General features: G+C 41.4%; 1 protein-coding gene across 1 annotated transcript in view; it reads right to left on the reverse strand.

Annotated features, from left to right (window-relative positions):
• The window catches only part of DCBLD2 (discoidin, CUB and LCCL domain containing 2), a 33,886-nt gene extending 11,315 nt beyond the window's left edge, over positions 1-22,571 (reverse strand). The window contains exons 1-6 of the mRNA XM_065742040.1: positions 22,234-22,571; positions 10,317-10,544; positions 6,056-6,193; positions 5,050-5,101; positions 3,766-3,838; positions 44-177 (exon numbers count right to left, since the gene is read on the reverse strand). Of these exons, the coding sequence (XP_065598112.1) occupies positions 44-177; positions 3,766-3,838; positions 5,050-5,101; positions 6,056-6,193; positions 10,317-10,544; positions 22,234-22,345 (737 nt within the window). The 5' untranslated portion in view covers positions 22,346-22,571. The remainder of the gene's footprint in view (positions 1-43; positions 178-3,765; positions 3,839-5,049; positions 5,102-6,055; positions 6,194-10,316; positions 10,545-22,233) is intronic.
• Positions 22,572-26,128: the final 3,557 nt, after the last annotated feature.

Raw genomic sequence — 26,128 nt, forward strand, 5'->3', positions numbered from 1 at the left:
TAAGGTGCCAAAGATGTAAAGAGGATGTAAAAGGCACACTCACACTTTCGAGGTGACATTGTTAGCCAGGGAGCCTTCATAGTACGGAATGCCTTTGCTGATCACGACGTTAATTTGGCCGCCCAGAGTGTTTGACACAACGCCTGCGTGAACGGCAGCCATGCAAAGTGATGAGGCCTCGGGGGAAGAAAAACAACAACATTATACTACATTGTAATTCATTGATTCTCTCCCAACTGAGGACTGATGCACTGCAGATTTTATATCCTTGAGCCAGTGGGTTATACATTTTATCCTCATGATAAAACATGTTTTAACATTACAGCAATCTCATCCCAAGAGAACCCACAGCAATATGTGAATTAGTTTTTTTCTGAGGAACCCTATTACTGTGTCACACAGGTCTTAATTAATTACTCCATTTTTTTTGTGTTGTGTGGTGTTTGTGGTTTTTTTCCTTTCCTTCCTTTATTATCCCTATCCTAGAAGGTTGTTAGTCCTGTTCTACTAGCAAATACCACAATGATGTTTCCATTTCTCCCCAGCTGTGCCACAGATAGCAGGACTGATCCACTAACTCAAGTCATTCCAGCACAGCAAAGATACTTCTGTCCCCTGCAGCATAGCATCCCAGGACACCTTCCTCACCTGGAAAGCAAGACCTTCCAGCCCACATAGGCTCAACACAGATGTCTGTGAGCTAACAAGCAGAGAGACAATCCAGACCCAAAGAAGGCTTAGCAGCAAGTGCTCTGCACCCATCCCACTGTGTAAACCAAGTTTCCTGCAGGATTACTGGCTATGCAAATACAAGAGGCTTATGCAGAGCTATGCACAGGCATCTGCCTCACAAAGCACTAGACTGCATCAGCTCTGCAGCCCCTTGCTCTCACCCAATGATAGATCTGGGATCAACCTGAATTTCAGAATATCAAGGGGGACCAAGCTATCTTTGAAGGATCACCTAGGTACATCTCCATATACCTTCCAGAAACCACATTCAGCTTTTTATTATCAGTATGATATTGCAGCACGGTTTTGCCCAGGACAATAAACAACAGACAGCAACTGCAGATTTTTATTTAATAGCTGTTCTCCAAATCAATGCTGTTGGATGTTACTACTAGATTGGTCGGATTTTTCTGCCAACCATTCCTCTGAGTGCTATTAAGTCTCACAACAGTCATCCTAAAACAAATCAGCAGGTATTTCTAGAAAAAGGGAGACTTCACAGAACCACAGAATATCCTGAGTTGGAAGGAAACATAAGGCTCATTGAGACCAGCTTCTGGCTCCACACAGGACCACTCCAAATCCAAACCCTATGTCTGAGAGCAGTATCCAAACACTCCTTCAACTCCAGAACTCAGGGGCTGTGCCCACTGCCCTGTGCATCCTGCTCCATGCCCACCGCCCTGTGGTGCAGCCCCTGTCCCTGACCCCCAGCTGCCCCTCCCCTGACACAGCTCCATGCCGTTCCCTCGGGCCCTGTCGCTGTCACACACAGCACAGCTCAGCACTGCAGCCACCATGAGGCCTACCCTCAGCTCCTCTGCTCTGAGCTAAGCACATCATGGGACCTCAGCTGCTCCTTACACTCCTTGCCCTCTAGGATCCCTCCCTGTTTTTGCAGCCCTCCTTCAGACACTCTCTAATGGCTTTATGTCCTTCCCATATTGTAGCACCCAAAGCTGCCCCTAGTGCAGAAGATGAGGCTGCAAAGCACAGAGCAGAGCAGGACAAGCTCTCCTGCCAATCAGTGGCAGTGCTGGGCCTGGTGCATCTGGGTACAGATGGCCCTTTGGGCTGCCAGGGCATGCTGCTGGCTCACATTCAACTTGCCAACATCCAGAACCCCCAAGATCCCCATCTGCAGGGCTGCTCTCTAGCCTCTCCACCACAAAGTTCATGAACGATTTCTCTTCTTATTTTAAAAACAGTACATTTTGGCCCCTGGAGAAATAACTGCACCATGCAACAGGCCACAATGCACAAGCTCACTGGCACAAAACCTTACAAAGACATTTCCAGACATAATTCACCTTATTATATTAACACATAAAACCTCTAACTCTTTTTGGATTCCTCTTCCCTACCCCAAAAAATATCCTCAAAACCTTCTAAATTCTGTAATTATGCCTGGTTTATGCACCCGGTTTCTCACTCCTTCTCTCTTATCTCCTCTTACAAGTAGAAGCATGGGGATTCTGTAGTAAACAAAACTGTCTCCTCCCTGCTCGCCAGAAGATGTCAGCAATGAGTGCTCCAAGTCCTCGAAGGGATCGTGCAAAAGAATAAAGGTATAGAGTATTTTTCAAAGCAGCACACAGCTAAGATCGTTAGAAAGGAATGCAAGAGAAATGTCTACCTGAAACTTTGTCTCAAGTGCCTGACGATTTTTTCCATTCAATCTGACTTCTGGGAAACTCTCTGAACTTTATACAGAGCACTCAGTTATACAAAAAGAATGTCATGGGACTTATTTACTAAAGTTTTCTTTTTCCTTCATATGAAACAGTTTTTCCCAATTTTGGCAAAAAAAAAAAAAAAAAAAAAAAAGAAATACAACCTCAACAAGCTAGGCCCCTACAGATGCTGCAAATATGAGAGGCAAAGAATCAACTCTATCTTATTACAGAGCTCAAAAATTATCTTGTAGCTATTTAGCAGGGACTCACTGCAGAACATAACACATAGCAGCTGCACTGTAGTGACTTTTTTTAAATATATGAATAGTGAATTAAGCAAGCAGTCTAGGATTTGCAGGTATTTGAGAAAAGAAAATGACAGAGGCACATTTTATGTTCATATTAAATAAGAAGATCAGTATATAATTTTTTGCAGCATTTCAAGTGAACTACATTATTGCATATCAATTTCCAGTTTTCAGAACTATTAATGCTACAGTATAAACTGTTTTGCAACTGTTTTTATTGCTGTCCAGTGTGAAGAGTGTAAATCACTGAATGTCTGTTGAAGATATCATAGTGTCAAGAGCAAAAATCTCTGGTCTCTTTATAAAGCTGAAGTTCACAATTTGAAAAAGCCAACAAAAACAAAGCGGGAAGCAACAGAGAGTATTTGGGTTTATACATCTTACTCTCAGCAGGCCTTACAAACAAGTCTCTAGTACACTACATCACTTCTTGGAGATGGCAACACAGATTCATAGAATAGTTTGGGTTGCAAGGACCACCTAAACCAACTCTGCTGCCAGGAGCAGAGACAGCTTTTATCAAGTTGCCCAAGTCCCCATCCAGCCCAGCTTTGAACACGTGTAAGGATGGGGCATCCACAACTTCTTTGGACAAACTATTCTAATGTTTAATCACCCTCATGGTAGAAACTTTCTTTCTAGAAACTAGACTAAATCTAGTTTCTTTCAGTTGGAAGTCAACAAGCTTGGACTAGAAGTCTTTTAAAAGTCACTGTAAGCTTTTCAAGTATTATCAAAAGGCTGCAAGAAGGTCTCCCCACAGCTGCCTCCCCTCCAGGCTGAACAAGCCCAGCTCCCTCAGCCTCTCCTCACAAGAGAGGTGCTCCAGCCCTCACATTATTCTCATGGGCCTCCTTGGACTCACTGAAGCACCAGACACTGAGCAGCACTGCAAAAAAAAAAACAAGAGTAGCAGGCCTTTTGATTTAGGAGGTTCAACTTCAGAGTCATAACAGTAGAGCTAATACAAAGAACTATAAAAGAGTTTTAACCATACTTAAAGTATATTATCACAATTAACGTGTGCCCACAGTATTAAGTTCACTCACATCTCTATATCCATGGGGAATAGTGCCTGAAATATCAGCGAAAGGAATCACACATCCAGCTGGGCAATACTTACTAGAAGAAAAAAGTATAATAAAAGTTCACGTCAAAGCATGCATGCAGCTACAACTCTTTCAAAACGTTATAAGGCAGTGTAAGATAAAATGTGTCTGTTATCACCTATCTATTACTACATAAGGATATATCTTAAATCAAAGACATAAGAAAGCAGACAAAAACATAACACTTATCTCAGCTGTAATTCAGTTCTAGTCTGAATATAATAAAAATGAGTTAAATACTGCAAGTTTCTGTAAATTGAAAGTTTTGTAGGAAGCATTATTGATTAGATATGCAGTTTTATAAAATATAATTACTTGATTTGCATCTTTAAATTGTGTATCTGAAAAGTAATGCTATTTTGCAATAGCTCCTGGCAATGCTTTGATTGTTAGAAAAAGAAAGAACAGGTCAAATTTTCAACTAGTATCACTAGCTCATGGAAAGAAAGGAGAAACACATCTGCACATCCGATGCAAAGCCTGTGTTTTAGACAATCCAACAAAAGTTGGAAGTAATTTTGCAGGTACCATGAAAACAATGGGACTTGGAGACCTAAGCACATACTGAGCAAGACCAGAGCCTGTACTTTCTGGAGCCTGTGAAAATGAATGAGGAACGCAAAAGTTGGACTTCGAAAGGTTTCACAATTTCTGTGCTTAAGTTCTCCAAAAAGTAAGCTTACATACTTCGTGATAATCTATAGCTTTTAATACTGCTGTTGCTTTAGACAGAAATGGAGGAAAAAACAGAATTTTTCTGATGTTTCACCATCAGAAAGAAAAGCATTTTATATCTGTATAGAACCTCATTAATTCACACCAGGCTGTGAAATGGGCTTGTAATTTTCTACCTATTTCAGAGTTTAGCACTCCTTTGATTACTTTAATGTCAATTTCAGTATTTAAGGTGATAATGTCCTGTAATATATATTTATAAAAGTGGTATTTTTTTCTACAGGAATGCAATATTAGCTTGTATGTGTTAGTGCAAATTAATTAGGTTCTTATGTATGTGGTATGTAAGATAACGGAAACAGGAGTGAGAAGATGAAGAACAAGTGCAAATGTCACTGCTCAGCTCTCTCCCCAATCTCTCTGTTTCTTAAGTCCTCAACCCCCAGTTTTCAAGCTGTAGGAGTTTATACGTAACAGAGTAAAACAACAACAACAAAATGACTTCAGTAAAGAGAAAAGGAGTGGGAGAAGAAGTAAAAGCAATCTTACTTGAATTCTGGTTCCGAGAAATGACTTGCATTGTCTAAACAGGTAATTAGGTCTGGAAAGAAAAATGTTAGGTCAACAGGGTAATAAAGACATCTGGCTTGAGCATGCTTTCTGAAGTGCACAAAAATACACAACTGAGTCTCTGTGACATAACTGAAGTCTCAAAATGAAAATATATATGTATACAAAATAGTTTTCTTTCCGTCAGTCTTATGTTATAGCAGGACCTTCTAACTTGTCTTAAGTGGAAAACACACTGAGACTTACAGGGACATAAAGAGAAGCACTACAAACATAGGGCATTTTGGGTTTTTTTTGTTTTTTTTTTTTTTTTTTTTTTTTTTTTTGCATTTTCATTTGTAGCTATGCTTCAGAGAATCTACGAAGGAGACAAACACATGCTCTTTTCACAAAGGGAAAATGAAACAGAGAAAATTATATTAATAAGCCAGATCAACAGGTCTGTGTTTTCAGTGCATAACCACCCAACAATACTGAAATCAGGCAGCACAGGGACTCTTACAGTGACGTGTGACTGACATCCACGTCTTCTTTCAAATTTTATGTTTCTACAACTACAGAGTTGAGGAAGTAAAGGAAATCACGACTGAAGTAAATTTTTCCATGAGGTGTGCATGCATAAAACATATGCAGTTAGATAAGAAACATTTCCAGTTATCAGTCATCTTGATCATGGCCTGAAGAAATGCATCTCATCCTTCATCCAGGGTAATTTTTTTTGTTAATAACAGATAACTGATTCTTGTTGTACTAAGGGTAAGCTTTGATAACCTTTCTTTTATTCTTTTTTCCTTCTTAAACAACAATAACTTAAGTAATTACTCAACAGCTCTATTTCCTATGCAGAAGTATCAGGAAGTCTGTATCATTTGTTATCATTTTAGGAGTCCGTTTGTGAGAATGTAGGTAATAAAGCTGTTCTGCATTTTTACTAGACAAATCTAATTTTGCCAGCACTGAAAATTTACAAGAATCTTACAAATACCTGATTTGTCAGTGGTTGAGTAAGCTGCAACAAATCCACGCCCTGAAGTGTGTACTCCACTCATGAACTGTACTGTGACTTCATTACTTCTTGAAGTTATTAAACCATCCATTTGAAAGCCAAATCCACAGTACTTTCCTAGGAAGAGAAGGGAGCAAGAGTCATTCACCCAAACCAACTTAAGTAACAAGTATCTTTTTTGCTTTCCTAGCGTAAGCTCACATTGCTTCTGGTATATATTCAAAACCAAACAAAGGCAGTTGACAGGAAGGAATGCAGTCAGTGTCCATTTAAAGCAAATACCAAAGAATATGTACCATGTTTACTTTGACGCTGTCAATACATGAGTCACTGACACCTCGACCACCTGCACATAAATGTAAGCACATCCCATTCACCTCCAGCCACACAGACCTGATCGGTTCTTCCAAGATGAGAAAGATGGGGCAATGAGAATCGTGTGCAGAAGCAAATGAGGAAAACAGCCCTTCTCTTTCCTCAGCTGTTGGAACATTTCTTCCCAGCTGACTATTATATGGTTTCTGTCAACTGCTTTTCTTACTTTTTTTGACAACAGCAGGTCTGATTCGCTGCAGTTCAGCATCAGCATACAAGCATATCTGAGCTCTACTGACATAAGCCTGCAATCAGCTCATCTTTTGTTTTGCTGCACATGTAACAACTAAGAGAGCTACTGCAGCCATCTCAGCAATACCGAAACAGACGAACAACTCATAACAGATAACGCTTGTTCTGCATCTGGGTACTTTTCTTCCCATCTAAAACCAGCACATTTTAAGCTGAGAAGCTGGAGACATCAGATATTGATAATATCTGCCTAGTAAGTAAAGAATTATTACCAAATGACTTGAAATTACATAGATGAATGGTTATCAGAGTCCAATCAACGTGGAATTCTCCAGTCCTTCTAACTAGAAACTACTACTGACCAGTTCATTAGACAGTTAAAAATCTTCCACTCCACAGCCTCACTTAAACAATCAATATTACAAACCAACCACGACTCTATTTAAGATTCTAAGTGGAAAACCACCGACAGCAGATGACACCACATGTTTCAGTTTACCATTCTTTTGCTTTCATGGTATTTATGTTATCATATTGTAAAATGGCAACAAAAAACAACAAAGCCAGGCTCCCTTCTCAAGATGGAGTAGAATAATACTGCCCTGAAGAAACGGTTCTTAACTAATATAATTTTAAATAAATATATCGATATGTGCCAAATTGCTTTAAAAAGTGAACTACACTCTAAAACACTAATAAAAATTAGAAATACAAATTCCCATCATTCATCAGAGGAATCTAAACTTTGTTTATTCTGATATTTTTCATACAAAGCACGGGTATTTTTGGACGAAAACAGAAAACAGATTTGATAACACTTCAATGAAACCTACAAAATTATATAACCTTATTTCAATTCTCACTATCTAAGCTGGTTATCAGCAAAAGCTATGAAAAAATAAGTTCCCTTTTACTAAGGCTCCACACTGACCCTAGACTCTCTCCACAGTCTTGTTTCAATTATGAGTTTAATTAATGATGTTGATACTTTTCTCCCATTTTTTCAAATTCATTTGCAGCCTCCGGCTCTTTTTACAACGCTGACCAGCATGAAGCTCCTCTCAAAGTAAGTCGGACTGCCCACAAGACACCATTTAATCTCTTCTTTGGGCAAGTACACACAGCAGGACGCATAAATCTAGCCTGGACAACTATCCAGTGCTCTTCGTACCATGGAGATACAGCCTGTGACAAACTGTAGACAGATGCACCTTATGATTCATTGCAAGACATACTTTTGAGACTCTAAATCATTTTCCTAGCTCTTCTCTGGTGTCCTTCCAGATTTTTAGCAATCTGTTTCTTAAGAAGTGCCGGAAATGGACAAGACACGACTACAGTGATGACTGTCAATTCCAGGTTCAGAAAATGACCCATTTGTCTGCATGCACTGAAGAAACCAAAGCACGTTTGAACAGCAACACTACAGCAGGAGGTGAATCTCCACAGCAGCTCACATTCTTTGCTCCAGTAGATCTGGTCTTACATCAAATACACTAAAAAAAAATACTTGTCTGTAAATGTCTATTACACGGATTGCAATGAAATCTGATACAAAACACCTCTAGATCTCACTTGAACTAGAGATTAATTTAACACCAAGGATTTAAAGCTTATTTTGATTTACTGATAAATATTCAAAAGGCTTGGAGAAAGAAGTAATCCTTAAGAGCTTCACTAGAAGCCTTCTCTCTTTATCAGTGAACTAACCTAATGAAGTAACAATTCAATTTGGGACCTAATCAGCCAACTTTTAAAGTCATTTGGAGCTAAAGTAGGTGAATTCACTGAATTTTATGTAACACAACTGTGTCAGTGTTTGACCACAGCAGCAGTGCTGAATGAAAGAAAAAAAAAAAAGACAAATTTAGAAGATAATTCCTTCCAAACAAATTCAGATCACTGTTTAATCTCACTATTTGCTGCTTCAGATACAAACATTTAAGAAAGCACCATCTGTATCTGCCACTGTTAAGATCACTGTTTGTTCCCTGATTTAATTTATTAAGAGCAGAACATCACACACATTTGCTCAATATAATTTGCTACTGCACCAGCTGGAAACAGCTGAAAGTCAAGAGAAACAAATGAAGTAGAAAATCTACTCCAACCCATTAAGTCACTTGTACAAAGTGAGTAATAGACTTATCAGAACTGGACGTTCCTTGCCATTTATGGACTTCAGTGCTTTCTATTTCAGACCAAGCCTGGCTCAGCAGCTCCAAGCATGTACTTATTTTCACAGATGCTTAACTAGGTAACAGTTAGAAAATTGGGTTAACAAAGCTAACATTCCCTTATAGCTTCCTTATAAAAAAAGACTCAATGTGAGCTGCACTAAAGCAATCTTGGTGAAGTAAATCTCTCTCTCTATTAAAGCTTTAAGAAGGAAAAAAAATGAATCTGCACAATAACAACCAATACTGGTAAAGGAAAACTGACAATTCAATTTGAGTTTTATAAAGAATAACTGTAAAGGTCTTAAAAACCTACAAATACCTCCATGTGGATAATAGTTTCACACTGCTATCCAAAAAATAACTGTCTTTCAGTCATGAAATCACAAAAAGGACAAAGCAAACTACAGAACCCTTACCATCAGAAAATGGAAGATATTTGAATTAGAAATTACTGAAGCTTGACACTTTTTGGTACCACAAAGATGAAGAGCTCAAAAGAGCTACTTCAGTATAAAAAGGCAGGCATTTCAGGTAACTATATATATATATATATATGTATATATATATAGATATATATATACACACACATACACATATGTTTACATATATATATATACACACACACATACACACTCTTTATTTTGCCCTTTTTTTTCTTTTTAAATAACAATGCTAAGAATTTTGCAACTCCCTTTTCACTGCTTACAACAATCTGGCAGAGTCTCTTGCCACTCTGCAAGCTACCAGTCTGAGAAAAAGGACAACTACAATGGAGTTTCCTTCAAAAGTGTGAAGATCAAAGGTTACCATAGGTTCTGTGCTGCATTTAGCATCTATTGGCATGCATGAACAAAATACAAGATGCTCTGCTATGGTGGAGGTTCATCGTGTTTTCAGGGTAATTTCAGCATGAAGGAATGGAGCCAGGACAGACATATACATACACTTTCATAATACAGTAAACAAGATGTAAGTGGTTCAGAATGATGAAGAATACTCTGGCATTCCAGAAACCTCACCTGCTGAGCAACAGTGGTAAGCATCCATGAAATGAGACCACCAGAGGTGGTGGTGAAGTTGGTGAGGAACAGGCAGCACTCTATTATGTTTTACAGAGTTCTCTTGGCATGAAGCTCAGGAAGAACATAATTCTGACTACAGAATTCCTAAAATTCCTTCCTTTGCCTTGTTTGAGATTCTTGTACGTAACAAACACTTCCTTCTTTTCACCACTTCTCCTAAGTGTCAGAATCTGCACTACGCAAAGTGTTGCATGCACGTATTCAGGCAAGGTCTCATCGTGCCCAATAACCAACTGAAGTGTAACAGTTTTCAAGGGCAGTAAAAATAACTGAAATACAGTAACACTAGTGGTTATTCTATGCACAATGCAGGCCAGGAAGGTGAAATTAAGAGTTTAAAATGTACTAAAACTATCTTCCACGCCCTATACGAGACAACAGCTTTCCAATACTGAAAATAAAATAGCTTACCTATCTCTGTCCTGGTGGGGCCAATACCATTGTGAACTCTCAAGTAACTGGAATGACAAGAATCTGAGTCATCAATATCTAAATCACCAAATTTGAGCTGAATTCGCTGCCCAGGCTTCACACGAATTTCCCATTCACAGACTGTGCTATTGGGAGAGGTCTGTGGGTAGTTTATTGAAGCAAGAGTTCCACTTTCAGGACCCAGAACGGTGTGTCCACATCCATCACCTACAAAAGAATAAAAATGAGTTAGCTACATTGCATTCACCTTTAATGCTCCACTGGTGATTTAGTTACCATGGTCTGTAGCCATGGAACACACTGTTATTTTGTTGTTTCGTTCATTTGTTTTTAACTTTACCACTCATGTTGCAAAACCACTCAAAGTCACATGTAAATAGAACAAGCATGTCAAAATACAACAGAACTTAGGTTGGCTAGTGCTTAATTTCTCATCATTAGTGATCAAAAAGGTTCTACAACTCCCTCAACTAGACCGAAGTTTATCCTTAATGTAAAAACTTGCCTTGGAAGCACAGAAAACATCCTTGCTATTTCACGTTCCCTCTACATCTACATACAGAAGAAACTGACTCTAAAAATGGAGGGAGAAACTCATCTGCAAAACAAGAGCACACTAATTCTACTGTTACTACACTCATAACACATTGAGAAAGAACAGAAGGGGAAAGGGACAGCAAACACTATGCTGAAAATAAGCACCAAGTCTGAACATCATCCAACAGTTACCACATTGTTTTCTACTGTAAAACAAGTTTAATGCTGTTAAATGAATTCTTGGAGGAATCCAATGACACCCCTTTGCTCCACACACACTCCCATGTCAGACACCATTTAATCAGACTGCCCCTCTGCTGCCATCTTCCACACAGCAACAACATGTAAGGCAATACTGGAAAGATGGTTTCACCTCTACTGCCACACCACAACCATTGGCCACTGGCAGCATGGGCTGACAGAACTGTCATAGCATCAATCCACATCCTTCATGCTGCTTAGTAGCAAAAAGCAGAAATTGATTCTTATTACACATTTCTGTTTCCTTACTAAACCTAAAAACATTAGCTATGTTTCAGGGACGAAAAAATGTGCAGCTACTTAAGATTCTTAACTAAATATAAGAATCCTTTGCATAAATGGATTTCATGCCAGACTGTACAGAATAGCAGGACCCGTGCGCTGAAGTGGTGTGGGGAAAAAACAACTCAGGTGAACTTAACTCTGCTCACAAAAGCATCTAATTCTCAGTGACAAAATGTTTTTTCTTTTCTCATAATCCGAGCACTTTGAGAGATTGCTGCGTGTTCCAAAATCTAAAGTGCTGTGGTTACACACAAAATTACAAACAGATGGAAACCTTCTTGCCAGCAGTCTTGAATTGGAATGATGCATCTTCTTTTTGAAAAGGTACACAGATTATATGCTTCAGGAAAATCAAAAGTTCTATCTGTCAAGCTGTTAGATAGCCATGCTTTTCTAAAGTCTAACTTCAACAGGTTGTTAAAAAACACTTTCTTCCCCTTCATGAGAAATACTATTCCCATTTGGGTGACAGCTGTTACATTCTACTTCATTGACAATTCCCTTTAGGAAAAAAAACAAACAACACACCTGCATTTTACTTTCCTAAGCTGCCATTATTCTAATACACGAGTACACAATTGTGCAAATGGGTAGCTGAAACAGAACACATTGTGTAGCAATTAATCCTCAATTACTCCTGGTTTCTTGCCAGAGGCATGTCATAGACTGAAAATGTTATGGAGCCAACCTAATGAAGTCACCTTTCAAACAAGGAATGACAGTAGCTTTGACCCATCCAGGCAGAAGAAGACCCTGAGAAAACTCTGACATGCTTAGGCAATAAAACACAACTAAAATATTACAAGTTTTAAACAGCATTGAGACTTTTCATATAAAGATACATCTGTAAGAAATGTCAACCAGGTATTTTGGATCTCGTTCTGATATGTTTCGCTTTGGTTAGTGAGAGCAGAAATGCCACACACTTCACACCTAAAGAAGTTAGATTATCAATGCACATCTGGCACGTAATATACAGTACACCAAGGGCAGATTCATCATTCAGGAGCTATTTGGAAACCTCTACAGATTAACTCCTAGCGAAATCTGCAGCACGATGAAACCTCTCCTTATTGTATTAGTTCTAAAGGGGCACTTCTTGAGCTCCTCTATACAAATGGTGCTTCATCGCTTCTACTGCAGTTGTATAAACACCACCAATCATCCCCCAGAGTCACACATGCATCTTTTGTCAATCAGCAACACTCAGCAATTCCTCCAACAAGAGAAAGCACGATAGTTTGCACTAAGTCCCATGCACAACAGCTTTAGATAGTTCACTCACATAGAAGGCATTAATTAAGTACCACAGAATCTTCTGCTTTTGTTAATTTGCATGTATGAATGGAACATTTGAGTACACATAAGAGACAGATGTCAAGTCCTAAATCAATTACTCTTGCACGAGATGACAAATTCTGTCACTAGCTTGCAGTATGTAGCTGAATGAGTCCTTTCTTTCAGCTCTGTCCATCACAAAACAGACACAGTGTAGTAGCAGAACTGAGCAAGCTCCTCACCACGTCACTTGTGCACACACAGCACAACTGACGCTTGCTGGAAGGTCAGCACACGTGCATCGATTCCGTGCACCCCAAGGAGCAGGTTCACAGCAAACACAAATAACCTGAGCTCTTTGCTGAGCTCTGTCAGAAAAACAGGCGCCTCTTCCTGAGCTGGTAGACAAAAGCAGACCAATGTCGTCAGCAGAACCACTCATCTCTTCCAGAGGTGCCTCCAAATGCAGTCTGGGTGAATTATCCTGATGGACTACAGATGACCCCTGGGCTGTGGCACGCTGATGTCTGATGCAATCATGCAGCTGATTTAACATATCTTCTCATATCCAAGTTCTTTACATCAACAAAATAGAGAACTTCGACCAACATAAACATACCAGAGTGTGTTTGATAAGAAAAAAATGTAAAATTTAGTAAAAGGAGAGGAAATCACACATGCAGAAGTGGGTGCTAAGTACTCTATTAACATCCACTAAAGAGATTAACTGATTTAAACAACTATGAAAACTAATTATTCAGAGCTTTTTTCCCCTGAGATTGGATGCTGCTAACAACTGCTAACCTTGTTTCTCATTACCAAGACATGTTAAAAATGAATCTTACAGCCTTGGACATGATTCCCACTCCTTACTTGGGGAAGAGAGGACAAAATGGGCTTCCTGAGCACAGTGTGCGTAACTATGACCTTCTGTAAGTTTACAGCAACATACAAGATGTAATTAAATCTTTCTTAATGAAGTAATGGTAGAACCAAATGTATTTGTTACATAAGCAAAAATATATACTTAAATCATTCTCTTTAGCTCCAATTATTCAGCTCTTTCTACGTCAGCCTTCAGTACACTCATCTTTCCTCTCCAGTTTAGCTCCTGTGCTAAAATGTGTTTCCCTGCACTGATACTCCATCTACTTTTTGCTTTCCTGAGCACAGACAAGAAACGCTAAATAATTAAGCACCTCAAATTCTGAGCTTTTTAAGGTATTTTTAAATACCCATCTCCACCACAATCCACAGAAGTCTGTTCTTCAGGAGGGAATCTGCTCCTCTGTCAGAATTAATTTTCTCAACAAGCCAACAGGTATACAGCCCACTTTCATCTTTACGGCATTAATTTGCCTTAGTAACATACTGTTGGAGCATTTCATCCCACCACAGATGTTTCACAGCATAAAATGCCCCACACCTCTGCAACGAGGCTATTGCACAGTCACACCTGAAGGCACTTAAATTAGTGCAGCTGTGAACAAAAGCAAGCCTTGTCTGTGCAACGCTCTGGGACACTTGTTCTAACACCTTTCAGGGTACTGGAGGTAAATGCTTCTGCAGACACGTGGTAAACCAGACTAGGGACTTGAGATAAAAAGAGCTGTTAGCTTTGACCTAGAAATGGGAGGTGGTTACTCTTTTACGATGCAAATGCAGCAGTGTCTCCTCAGACAGATGGATGTCCCAGCACGAGGGTAGGGGAACATCAGCAACTGCTTCTTAGAGAGCACTGCCGGTTTGCAGTGGCATTCTGAGCTCCCCTGCATCCCAGCCAGAAACAGCTAAGCCACACCTCGTATGGGAAGGCCACTCATGAAAGTGGTGCATGGGTCTGAGGAACAGAGCTGGCTGAAGGCTAACCAGTGTCCTTCCCATCTCCACACCACACTTGCTTTCAGCCAGCTCATTTCTATGAAGCAGTTACTGTACAACTGTCAGTAGAGGGCAAGTAAAGGAGGGCAAGTTGGATTACAGATGCCTCAGCAACAATTCATTTACTTGCTGTCCAAAAGACAGCAGTACTTTAGAACAAATTACCTTAAATCATGACATTCTCAGAGCAGGTAACTTTCATCCTTTGTCACTGTGTACTAATGAAACTAACTACTTCAAAAGAAGAGAAAATACCATCAACTGTCTAAGGCTGCAGGCTTGTTGGTGTCAGGGAAACGATGTGAGCTTCAGAGATGATTACAATTTGCTCAAATAGTCTCCAAGCAAAATCAGTTGATAAAAGCAGGCTAGCCATGGTAAAAAGTGAGGAGAACTCTATCAGTGCTCAGTAATCAAGGATACTTACAACAGAAGCCCTCCAGGATCTCCTACCCATAGTGAATAACAATGACAGTTCACGTTGTGTGTTGTCTTCTGTCTGGCACACGCAGTCTGCCTGCTTCCCAAGACGTATCATTTACTCAGCAATCTGCACCAGCACACTCGTAAAAATAAACACTGTTGTGCTTCAGTGCTCTAAGTGCTACACAGCAAAACACAGCTGATGAAGGAAATGAAAAGGAACACACAGATGGCCACGCAAAACTGGATCACAATAACCAGTAGGCAAGGTCAGAACAAGCTCCGAATTGTTTTTTAAAGGTCTTCAACCACTTCATCCAGCCTGGACTGAACTAAATTTCAGAAGTCTTCTATACTTCAATGAAAAAGCAAGAAAGTCTAGAATCACACCAGCAATACAGGTACTAAATTAGCACTACAGTCACATTTTTCCCTCTGATAACAGATATCAGATCATGAGAGCACACAGTTTGCACTGCAGGTCCACGGTGGCACAATCTGATCTAAAAGCCAGCGGCTGCAGCACCACCTAGGCCTCTCCAAACAGCAGCAGCTTCATGCCTGCTGCCCTGCTGATGCTCTCTGTACACTTGCTAAGCTGTACAGTAGCTCTACACTCAGGTTACAACCCTATATGCCCTTTACTTGCACAGGTACTGGTGAATAGGTGTCTGACAAACATGGGTGCACGCACCGTGGGAAGGATGAGAGCTAGAACAGGGAGGGGAAACCAGTAACATGTTTGGCTACCATGGACAAAAGAAGGTAGGAAGGTCACTGATGGTTTGGGTATTTGAACAAAGAACAGCAGAGCATCCAGATTCTTTCAGAAAAGACACAAGAAAAGTCGGAATTATTTACATCCAGCAGCTGCACAGAGCAATGCCTTTAAATAACAACCTCTAATGCTTGTTAAAGTGCATACTCTAACTGTTGAAACAATAGTAATCTACATCTCACCACTAACATCCCCATCCTGCCTCTGAAGGTGACATACAGCACCGCCTTAATTTCTAACACATGTTTTAAACACTAGTTTCAGGATTAGAGTGAGGATTGTTTAGGGCTTCCCTGTCGTGAACATGGCTCCATCCAAGTAACATGAAATGTAATACATAATTTGTTCTAAAATGTAACTCAGTCCTAACTTCACCTTGCAGCCATCCCATTAAAAAGAAGATATTTTCATACCTGTGTTGGTCTACAAATACAATCAGTAAAATAGACATTAATGTACTATTGAATAATAAGATGACTAATCATCTAATCACCGAGTCACACTCCAACACCTGGACACAAATTATGAATAGCAATTAGCAGATAACAGACCCACCAATTTGTAAAAGAAAAATTCAGTGCCAACGGCTCCCTTCTATCAAACTGAACATGGTTCAATGTTTTTCCACATCTTCATCATTTCGGAGCACATAAAGCTTCAACTGGCTACAATCCTGCTGACAACACAACAGCTGCCAACTATGAAAACCACCATGGCCTTGTTGGCAATCCAAGCACTCAGCATATTCCACATATGTGCTGGATCACTGCAGTCAGCTATCCTTTCAGAGGCAGGATCTCCTAGCTCTAAGAAGTAATCAAGTGAGATCACAGCAATCTAAGTCATCTACTGTTTCTACTGCTTTCCCAATTCGCCTCCATTTCATTCAAGATACTGACGGACTTTCATCTGCCTTGTGCCTGTGGGGCTGGACTATAAAAAATATTTACATCCCAACAGCTGCACACCCCAAGTCTATCTAATACACCATTTCAGTTCCATCTCAATGTAAAACCAACAGTGCAGAGTAGCATAAACAAAATCTGTGACAAGAACTGCTACAACAGTTCAGCATTCATCTACCTGGACTTGTGCAAAGCGCTTGACACAGTCCTGCTTGATATCCTGGTCAACAAACTGGAGAAAAATGGATCTGGTGGATGGACCACTTGCAGGGAAAGGAGTTGACAGGATGGTCGCACTCACAGAGTTGTGTTTAACAATACAATGTTCAAGTGGAGGCCAGTGACAAGTGCAGATATCCATAGGACAGAAAAAATAATCTGAACGTTCTTCCTTTTTTTTTTAATTGCAACGAGCAAAACTGATGTTGTAATACAGTCTTGCCAGTGAAAGACAAGCTGGTGTAAAGAAGGCACTGACAAAGAACTTCTCAAAAGAAAACAACAAACAAAATTGCCTGAAACAACTCATCAAAAAGAAGCAAAAAAAGGTGTCAGGCTTGACTTTCTCTGAGCCTAAATTAGAGGTCACTTTACAGAAAGGTGGATCCAGAAGAGACCTTTAAAATACAATGCCTTGTATGGCATAACTGTATGCACCTGGTTTGGTACAATTTTAAACTGAGTGAAATCAGAATGCTCCATAAAATTTAACTTTCCAGATAGCTTCCAGACTATTCAAAAAAGTGTCTTAAGAAGGATAATTCTTGACTGTTTCTGAGACTAGAACGCTTTAAGAGCTCACTGGGGAAAAGACAAACAACCCTTTTCTAACTTACTCTTAAATAATACACCTACTTTACAACATATGGGTGAATTCTCTAATATTCAGTATTGGAATTGCCAAGAATGACACAACTAAGTTCATAAACTTCATTCAGCTTCCACAAAAACATTTACTAATGCAACAGCTATGTACACGATCATAACGATGGTACAGAACGGGAACTTTCCTAATTCTGTTACCCTTCAAAACAAAGAAGATATGCAAAATTTATGTTACCAAAAGTTCATTCTGTCAGAAACTTAAAATTGTTGATTTTGTGGGTTTTTTTTTTCAGTGAGATGCTATGAACAGTGGCTCTTAATAATTCTAAGAAAATAATCACAGAATCATAGAATCACCAAGGTTGGAAAAGACCTAAAAAATCATCAGGTCCAACCGTTCACCTATCACCAATAGCTCCCACTAAACCATGCACCTCAACACAATATCTAAACGTTCCTTGAACACCCCCAGGGTTGGTGACTCCACCACCTCTCAGGGCAGTCCATTCCAGCACCTGACCACCCTTTCAGTGAAGTAGTATTTCCTGATGTCCAGCCTGACTCTCCCTTGGTGCAGTTTGAAGCGCCATAATGATTGTAGGAGTGAAAAATTCAGAACAAGATAGGTGTTACAGACCAGCAAACAGGCTCAGCAGCCTCTTGTTAGTAAAAACGAAAAGTAAGCACTGGTGACAAGTACATATTCAGCCCCTGCTGACATATTCTGAACAAATCCCTTTTCTTCAAAATGATTTATTTTGTTAAAACAGCTACCTACAGCTGCTAAGAATGCCTGCACTTCTAATGGCTCATGCACTCAGTATATTTTATGCTTCTACTCTGAATATATTTCAATAGTTTTTTTTATCTATAAAGGCCCACTAAAATCAGAGCCTCAATGCAAATACATAAAGAAGAGTATAGCTGTTATATACAGCCAAAGAGAAACACCTGATGTAACCAGACTCACCCAAGCCTAAGGATAATCCGTGACAGTTTCAGCACACACCACCTGCTTGCTGGCCTAAGCCTTACCAAATGAATGCTTGTGGTCATTTCAATTCCAGTCTTCACACTGAAAAAAAAAATCTAACTCAAACAGAACTGAAAACTATGAAAGTAGAGATTTTGTACAAAACGCCAACAACAAGCATCCAAACACCAGAGACTCCAATAACATTATCAAATGCCTGTGTACTAATTCCAAGACCTACTTGCTGAAATAAGTGATAGATAGGCATGAGCTAAGTCTGCCTTGAATTATAACAATCAAAAAGAAACGTTCTCTTTTTACTGCTCTTAGAAAGATAAACCCAAGGAAACTACATCATCAGGAGAGAAAGGGCAGAGATGCCCTAAAGCAGCACTCCAGGTTAAATGTTCCTTCTTCTCACAAGGGTTCGGTTTCTTTTCTTTTGCAAGTGCTACACAAAGGATTCTTCAGCATCAATGCTGTTACATGGCCCAAACATCAAATCAAGTTCGCATTTTAAAGTAGTTTTATTCAAATGATAAGAAGTATGCAAATATACAGCAACAACCTCAAATAAGTCTTTCAGCTGGAAGGTTTTCCTAGTCTCCAAAAGGGATGGATATTTCCAACTCTGCACTGACCACAGTAAAAGCCACCACAGCTGCTGGCTGCCTTGCTGGCTGGTGCACCAGAGGTGAGGCAGGGGGGCACCCCAGAGAAGGGGAGGGTACATGGAGAAGCTCAAGAGAACAGCCAGAGTGGATCCAAGAACACTGACATTTCACTGCAAGACAGGAGGCCATGGATAACTTTCACTAAGCTCAATGCACAAAGTCATTAACTCCTTCTCCTAGGGTTTCAGATGACAGTAACACAGCACTACAGGTTCAAAAAGGATTTTTCTCTGCTGTGCTGAAGCAAATGTTTCTTAAGCTACAGTGATGAATCACTTTCTTGTAGGAGGCTTGATTATGCAATAACATTCTCATAGACTGGCAAAACATGGCAATCACATTCAAAAACAAGCACTGTAAGTCTAATCTTTTAAAGAGAAAGTGGTAAACAAATCTGCTTCAAATCACTTGGGTATCAACTTCAGCACTGAAAGTTTATTTGTAACTTAAGACCTTATAAGCAAAGGCATACTCACTAGGAAACCCATCAGACAACTACCAAACATGTGACTGTAACAAAGTTCTTCTTCCCTACAATCTTCGAACCTTTAGATTAACTCACACCACTTGGCTTCAATTTGGTTGCAAGACAAGAGAGCAACCACTTCTCTCTGCTGTTTTACAATGTCTCCACACCCCCAAAAAAGTTAACTAACAAACACGTCAGATGGGATTTATGGCACTATTTGGACATCTGTTAGGAGCGCTGCTTCCCAAAATGCAATCCACGAAGAGCTGGAAGCCTCTATGGGGTGGTTTGCTTTCCCTCGGCTACTTAATTGTATGAAAAACAACTAAAATGCTTTCTGTTCCTTTTTAATATCCATTTCCTAACAAGCAGGAGCTTGAGTCACCACAGTATTGTTTCAGAAATCACAAGGTGACTTGCACAGCAGCCACCTGGCCAGCTCCTGATGCACAGGACTGTATTAAACACAGTACAGCTACTTTTCTCCTGAGCTTTTCTCAATGCTTCCAAAGGCATTAGACCTCATGCAAAACGCTCCTATTTTTCAACACAGAGATCCACTGCTCAGGCTCCTGTCCCAAAGAATGCTGAGTTACCTACACGAGATGATTTTCAACACGATAGACCACACTGGAGAGTGTGAAAAGCTCTTGACAGACGTTCAAAATAAGTTTCAGATTGACCAAAAACCTATCATGTTTTATCATATGATATCAGCGAGGAGCTCTCCAGAAAAGTATGTGGGAGATGAAAACATTCCTTCTTCCAAACAAGATCCACATACCATGCAGCATGCAAGGCTTAGAGCTGCTGAACAGCAGGAAAGAAAATGAATAGCCGCTTGGTGAGAGGATCAGCCTCCCTAATGTACTGAGCCAGCCTGGGCTCCTGCTCACTGTATTTCTTCTAGAAGAGATTAAATGCAACTCTAACTGTGGAATTTCTTAGGCATTGGGTACCTTCCTGGTAATGAAAACATTCTCTTACAACTCCATGCACATATTTAATATGCTAATTTAGTTTTGTGCAGACTATTCATGAAAATAGCAGCAGTTTCATTTCTATGTCTACTCTTTAACCAAATTAGAGCTATGCCAATAATGAAGATACAGGCTCCTCAGCCTTCTCTGTAGTAAGATGAGTGAAAATATTTCATGAGAAAACAGTCGCTCACAAGCTGAGCTTTCTCACTATAAAGGCCACTGTATCTGACAGCACAAGAAATCTTAACCTTTGATTACCTAATAAAAGAAAGCTTATCAATGAGCAGGTCTTCCTCTGTCTTCAGAGCACACCTTCTCAGCAAACTGCAAGCATGAAAGCACATGGATCCTATAATTTGAAACTCTGGGTAGGAGACCATCAGCGATTTCTCAAGAGTGCAAAAGAAACAATACGAACAGCACACCTAGAAATCCTCCGTCCACATGCTCCCACTTCTTGCTGTGTGGTGCCACCCCCTGTAGCACACAGCTGACCACTTACTGAGCCAATTAAGCTCCCTGAGCTGAAGGAAAACTATGCCTTTCTTTTCTCTCTGGTTATTTCAGTTTTCTCCTACAATAACAAAAGCAGTCCGCTCACCAAAAGGTCAGGCAAGTGTCAGGTCAGCACAAGCATTTGGAGCACACGTCCGGGAGGGTAATGCTTCAACAGCAGGAACCAACACCTTGCTGCCGCCAGACTCATCCAGAAACAGCCTTCAAAAGACTGAACGCTCCAACTGCCCTATTTCTTCTCAAACAACAAATGGGTCTTCTCCTCTTAACAACAACAAAAGTACACCAAATGCCTGCTGGTGTCAGTTTCACACGCGTTTAGGTGGAAATAAGAAGATGAGATGATACGATCACAATGGTTTCCTCAACGAGCACTTTTCCAACCTTCTTCCATTGAAGAAATTAGTTTAAATGCGGGCTTATTATTACACTGCATGTATTTTCGGATTGCCTTAGTGCATTTAAATACAGTGTTTGTGACATTCAGCCACGTTTCCACCTCTCTTTATGTGAAGAGAGCCGAGTTTCCAACCCAAAGTCAGAACAGCACAAAAGCAAGAGGAGCTGAAAACTGCAGCATTCCTCCAGCCCAGCATTCACAGAAAGGAGAGCTTCAAGATGCTGTCAAAACACTCCCAGTGCCTTCTCCGATCAAAGTGACAATCAGCGTGGCGTCCTCTGATGTGCTGCCACGAAGCGACCAAACCTCGCCCTGTCATTTTCAACCCGCTGAAGCCTGATCATTGATTCCACCCAAAGAGAAACCTCCTCCGACTTCTCTAAACCGAAAAAAAAATAAACCCCACGAAAAAAAGAAATCTAAAATAAAATAAAACCAGAGCGACCGACCCTCCCTAAGCAGAGATTCCCCATTTCGCCCCTAGACCTGCTCCCGCACAGCCCCGCGTGGTGGAAGCGCGGCCGTGCCCGGCTCCCGCTGCCCCGCTCCGGGGGAAGGCCTGCAGCCTCGGGCAGCCCCGGAGCGCGGGGAGAGAGGGACAAGAAACGGGGATCCGCCTCCGCCCAGAGGCTCTCCTCTGCGGAGCACAGGTGGGAGCCCGCTCCCCGCCGCTCAGGGCCGGTTCCTCTCGCCCGCCCGCTCACTCACCTTTCTGCGCCCCGGAGCCCCGCAGCAGCGGCGGCAGGAGGAGGAGGCCGAGACGGAGCAGCGAGGCCGCCTGCCGGGTCCCCGCGGGGAGCGGCCGCCCCGGGCTCACCATGCCCCGCGGCGTGGCCGGCGGTCCGAGCGCATCGCGAGCTGCGGGGCGGTCGGGCCGAGCCGGGCCGCGCCTCTGCCCTCCGCGCGCCGCCGCCGCCGACGGACGAGCGCGAGCCCCCAACCGCCGCCAGGCGCCCCCTGCCAGCGGCACAAGCGCTTCCGGGTGCGCGCCGCGGCGGAGGGGCTGCCCCGCTTCCTGCCGCCCCCGAGGCGCGGCCACGGAGTGCGGGAGCCCCGGGCGCGGGACGGCTCCTCCGGGGAGGGGTGGGGGGTTCGTCCTCTTTGTGCCTCCTCCGTTCTGCTTTAGGGTGTGAGCGAGGGCTTTTCGCTTTTGAGGCAAAAGTGCCTCAAAGTCGCTGGAGACGCGAGTTTGGCTGTTGCAGGATGAGGAGAATAAAGTGGTGTCGCCGATCTCCGCTCGTAAACGCGATTCCGCCTCTAAGAAAGCGAGAGAACAGCCAAGAGTGCTAGGGGCGTTGCAATTCCGGCTATTTCTCATCTAGCTCTTGAACTGGTGTGTGATCAGAGGGCGGCTTTAGCATCGTGCGTGAGGAACACATATTTTGAAAGAAAACCCTGTCTCTCAGGTATTTCAACAAGAAAACAAAACCGCACCTCTGGAGGGACTTAAGCTGCTATTGCACTGAATTAGTTACCCAAGGCAACCATGAAAGCCTGCTTGGGGGGCAGCGAGCACGCAAAGCGTTCTCCGCATCCCCCGGCAGTTCTGTGAAGCAGACGCTGCTTTCGTGAGCGGTGATGTCCGCTCCCACTGCACGGCCACGGCAGGAAGGGCACCTCGGGAGCAGTCCTCCCCAGCCTCACAGCTGCTCGAAGAACTGTTTTAATGACCCTCACCGACTGCTCCAAGATTACTGTTGCTAGCCAAGACGTTGAGAACAGAAAGACGGCCAAGTCGATGCTCAGTGCTTGCTGAGGCTTATTTTTTCGCATAGAAACATGCAGGGTGTTATGTAGCATTCCCTGTTTGTACTTTTCTTCTGTTGATACCTCTTTAGCAACACCTCAATGAATGCAGTCAATGAAGGCTATCTGAGACGAGGCCGTTTTAAACCAGCTTACAGTAGGATGTAATAGTCACCGAGACATCCCGCAGCACTTAATGGGAGATGGGCTGAAAGTAATCTATATGTGCTCCTTTGTCTCCCGCTCAGCACATGCAGAGGTTTGTACCACAGGTCACGTGAAAGCAGTTATATCACTGCAATAACATCCTTTCTGCACTACAGAGACCACATTCCTAGGATCACTAATCATTAGTGGTATTTGTTGTGTACTGGAAAAATCACTCCTTGAATAATTTGTGGCTTAATAGTGCCGTGCATTAACAGGAACATCCTACACATAAATCAGCAGTGTTCCCTCGTGGACCCGGAAAGGTTTTCTCCCGTGTTATTTTTTGTTGTGAACACCGTGTGTGGTATCTTCCTAGCTCGATTCAACTGTTCTAAAGGTTTTCATTTGCTCATGTGAAAAGAACACTGGATCTGAGAGAGGGCTGATATCTGCAAGGGGTGTGAGAACTCGCAGTGATTCCTAAAGCTGTCAGAGGCTAAATTTGCTCCATCTATCTTACAAGTTTGTCCTGGAGCCACATTCCCTAACCACAAATGGCTCATGTGGAGCCCTAGGATACATACTTTGCGAAGGGAACACCATCCTGATGGAAGTGGTGACAAACTATGACAGCTTATCCACTCTAAAAGCCTTAAAGATTTATGGAATCTACAGAGCCAAAGAATGAGGAATATCATTCCATTAGCAATGCAACTGTTTGGATGGCTTGTCTTAATACGCATTTTAATGCAGAGAAAAAAAAAAGAAGAATTAGATAAATCCAGATGGTCTCCCTGGCTTTCAGAATCTTCCTTCTAGTAAGAAGACTGCAGCACAAAATGAGTTTAAATAGACCATCTGCAGAGTGCTACACATTTCAATTTGTGAGAGTTCCCAGGCAACTCCTCTAGGGGAAACAGAGCTGTATATAGAGACTCCATTTTAGATTGTGACTTAAAAACTGCCCCTGTCATCAAATCAAAACAGATACATAACTAAAATGTTATGGGAAAACAAATACAGTATCATACAATATCAATACCATAAGGCAAGGTGCCAGCAAGTACTACAAAATCAGCACAAATCCTTTTTTCAAGAGAGTAGGACTGAAGATCAAACTATCTTCTTAGCACCAACAGCAAAATGCTCAGGCAACCAAGAGTTTCTATAATATTTCTTCCCATTACAAGTAACTTCTAGAGGTAAATGGAGCTATCTAATCTCCATCTGGTTCTCTTCCCCTGAGAGGCTTCTGATGCTTCTTTCCCACTGTGGTTCTAGCTTTTCCATTCTTTTATTATATTTCAAAGGCTGAATTCATCTGGAGGGCAAGGCTGCTATTCAGAGGGACCTCCGTGATCTGGAGAAACAGGCTGACACAAACCTCTTGGACCACAAGAAAAGCAAGTGCAAGTTCTTGGATCTGGAGAAGAATTGCCCATTGCAACTATATATTCTGGAGGATATTCATAAGCTGGTCTGCAGAAAGGAAGCTGGAGTTCCTAGTGGACAAGCTGTGTGTCACAGTGAAGAAAACAAATGGTATCCTGAACTATGTTAGCAAGAGGTCCAGGGGCCAGCAGAGCAAGGGAAGTGATCCTTCATCTGGCACTTGGAAGACTGAGTCTAAGTACTGTGTCCTGTTTTGGGCTCCTCTCAGTACAAGAACAATATTGACCTACTGGATGGAGTCAGTTCAAGAGGTCTCCAGGATGTTTAGGGGCTGAAGAACATGATGCATATGATAGAGCTGAGAAAGGTGGACATCTTCAGCTTGGAGAACAGAAGGCAGAGGGGAGACCTTGTTGCTGCCTGATAACTATGTGCCCACAGGACAGGACTGGAAGATGGAGCTGGCCTGTTCTTAGAGGTGCATAGTGACAGCAACAGACACAAGCTGCAACAAGGATATGTCCATATCCAGTCAGAAGAGGAAAAAATAAGAGTGTTCAAACACTGGAACCTGTTGTCAAGAGAGGAAAAAGTAAGAGTGTTCAAACACTGGAACCTGTTGTCAAGAGAAGTAGTTGAATCTCTTATCTTTGCAGGTTAGTAGACCTTTTACCTAAGAGTGGATAGATCCAGTGTCCTCCTGATGCCTGCCCGTGAATAACTGGATCCATGTAATCTCCAAAACTGTTCAAGCTCCATAGTATATAAAGACTTTATTCACTGAATTACAGCTTTATAATTTAACAGCCACAACAACACTGGAACAGAACCTCACCCTTTTCTGATTATTTTTAATTGTTAAATTATTTGAATTAAGACAGTACCAAAGCCATTATTGAAATGATCATTGTTCCCCTTTGCAATAATTCTGCTTCTAGGAAACACATGCTGATAAATGACTCCATAGTATTTTTAATTAAAAATTCAAAGATGAGCAATGAAGAATTGTAAGCAACTTTACTCCATCGTGAATTCTACATATTAAAAACAACTCTGGATTTTCAGAAAGTTATGTGGTATTTCCTATGTTACTCTATTAACTGTAGTTACCATTAAACTTCAGCCAAGCTGGATGCTTGGTGCCTGGTCTTGCAAACACTTCCAGAATCCTGTTATATGCTCTGTGGCATTGGTAAATGTGTGGTGGTAATAGATGGTGTGTTTAGGCCTTAGGACCTAGATTTTCTTGCTATGAGCATTTTTGTCTCATTTGGAAATTCTACGTTTTGTCAGTGAAAGTACTTCAACTGTTTTC

Source organism: Cyrtonyx montezumae, unplaced genomic scaffold (assembly GCF_038088225.1).
Source record: "Cyrtonyx montezumae isolate F1298 unplaced genomic scaffold, pur_monq_1.0 scaffold_3, whole genome shotgun sequence".
NCBI classification, from domain to species: Eukaryota; Metazoa; Chordata; class Aves; order Galliformes; family Odontophoridae; genus Cyrtonyx; species Cyrtonyx montezumae.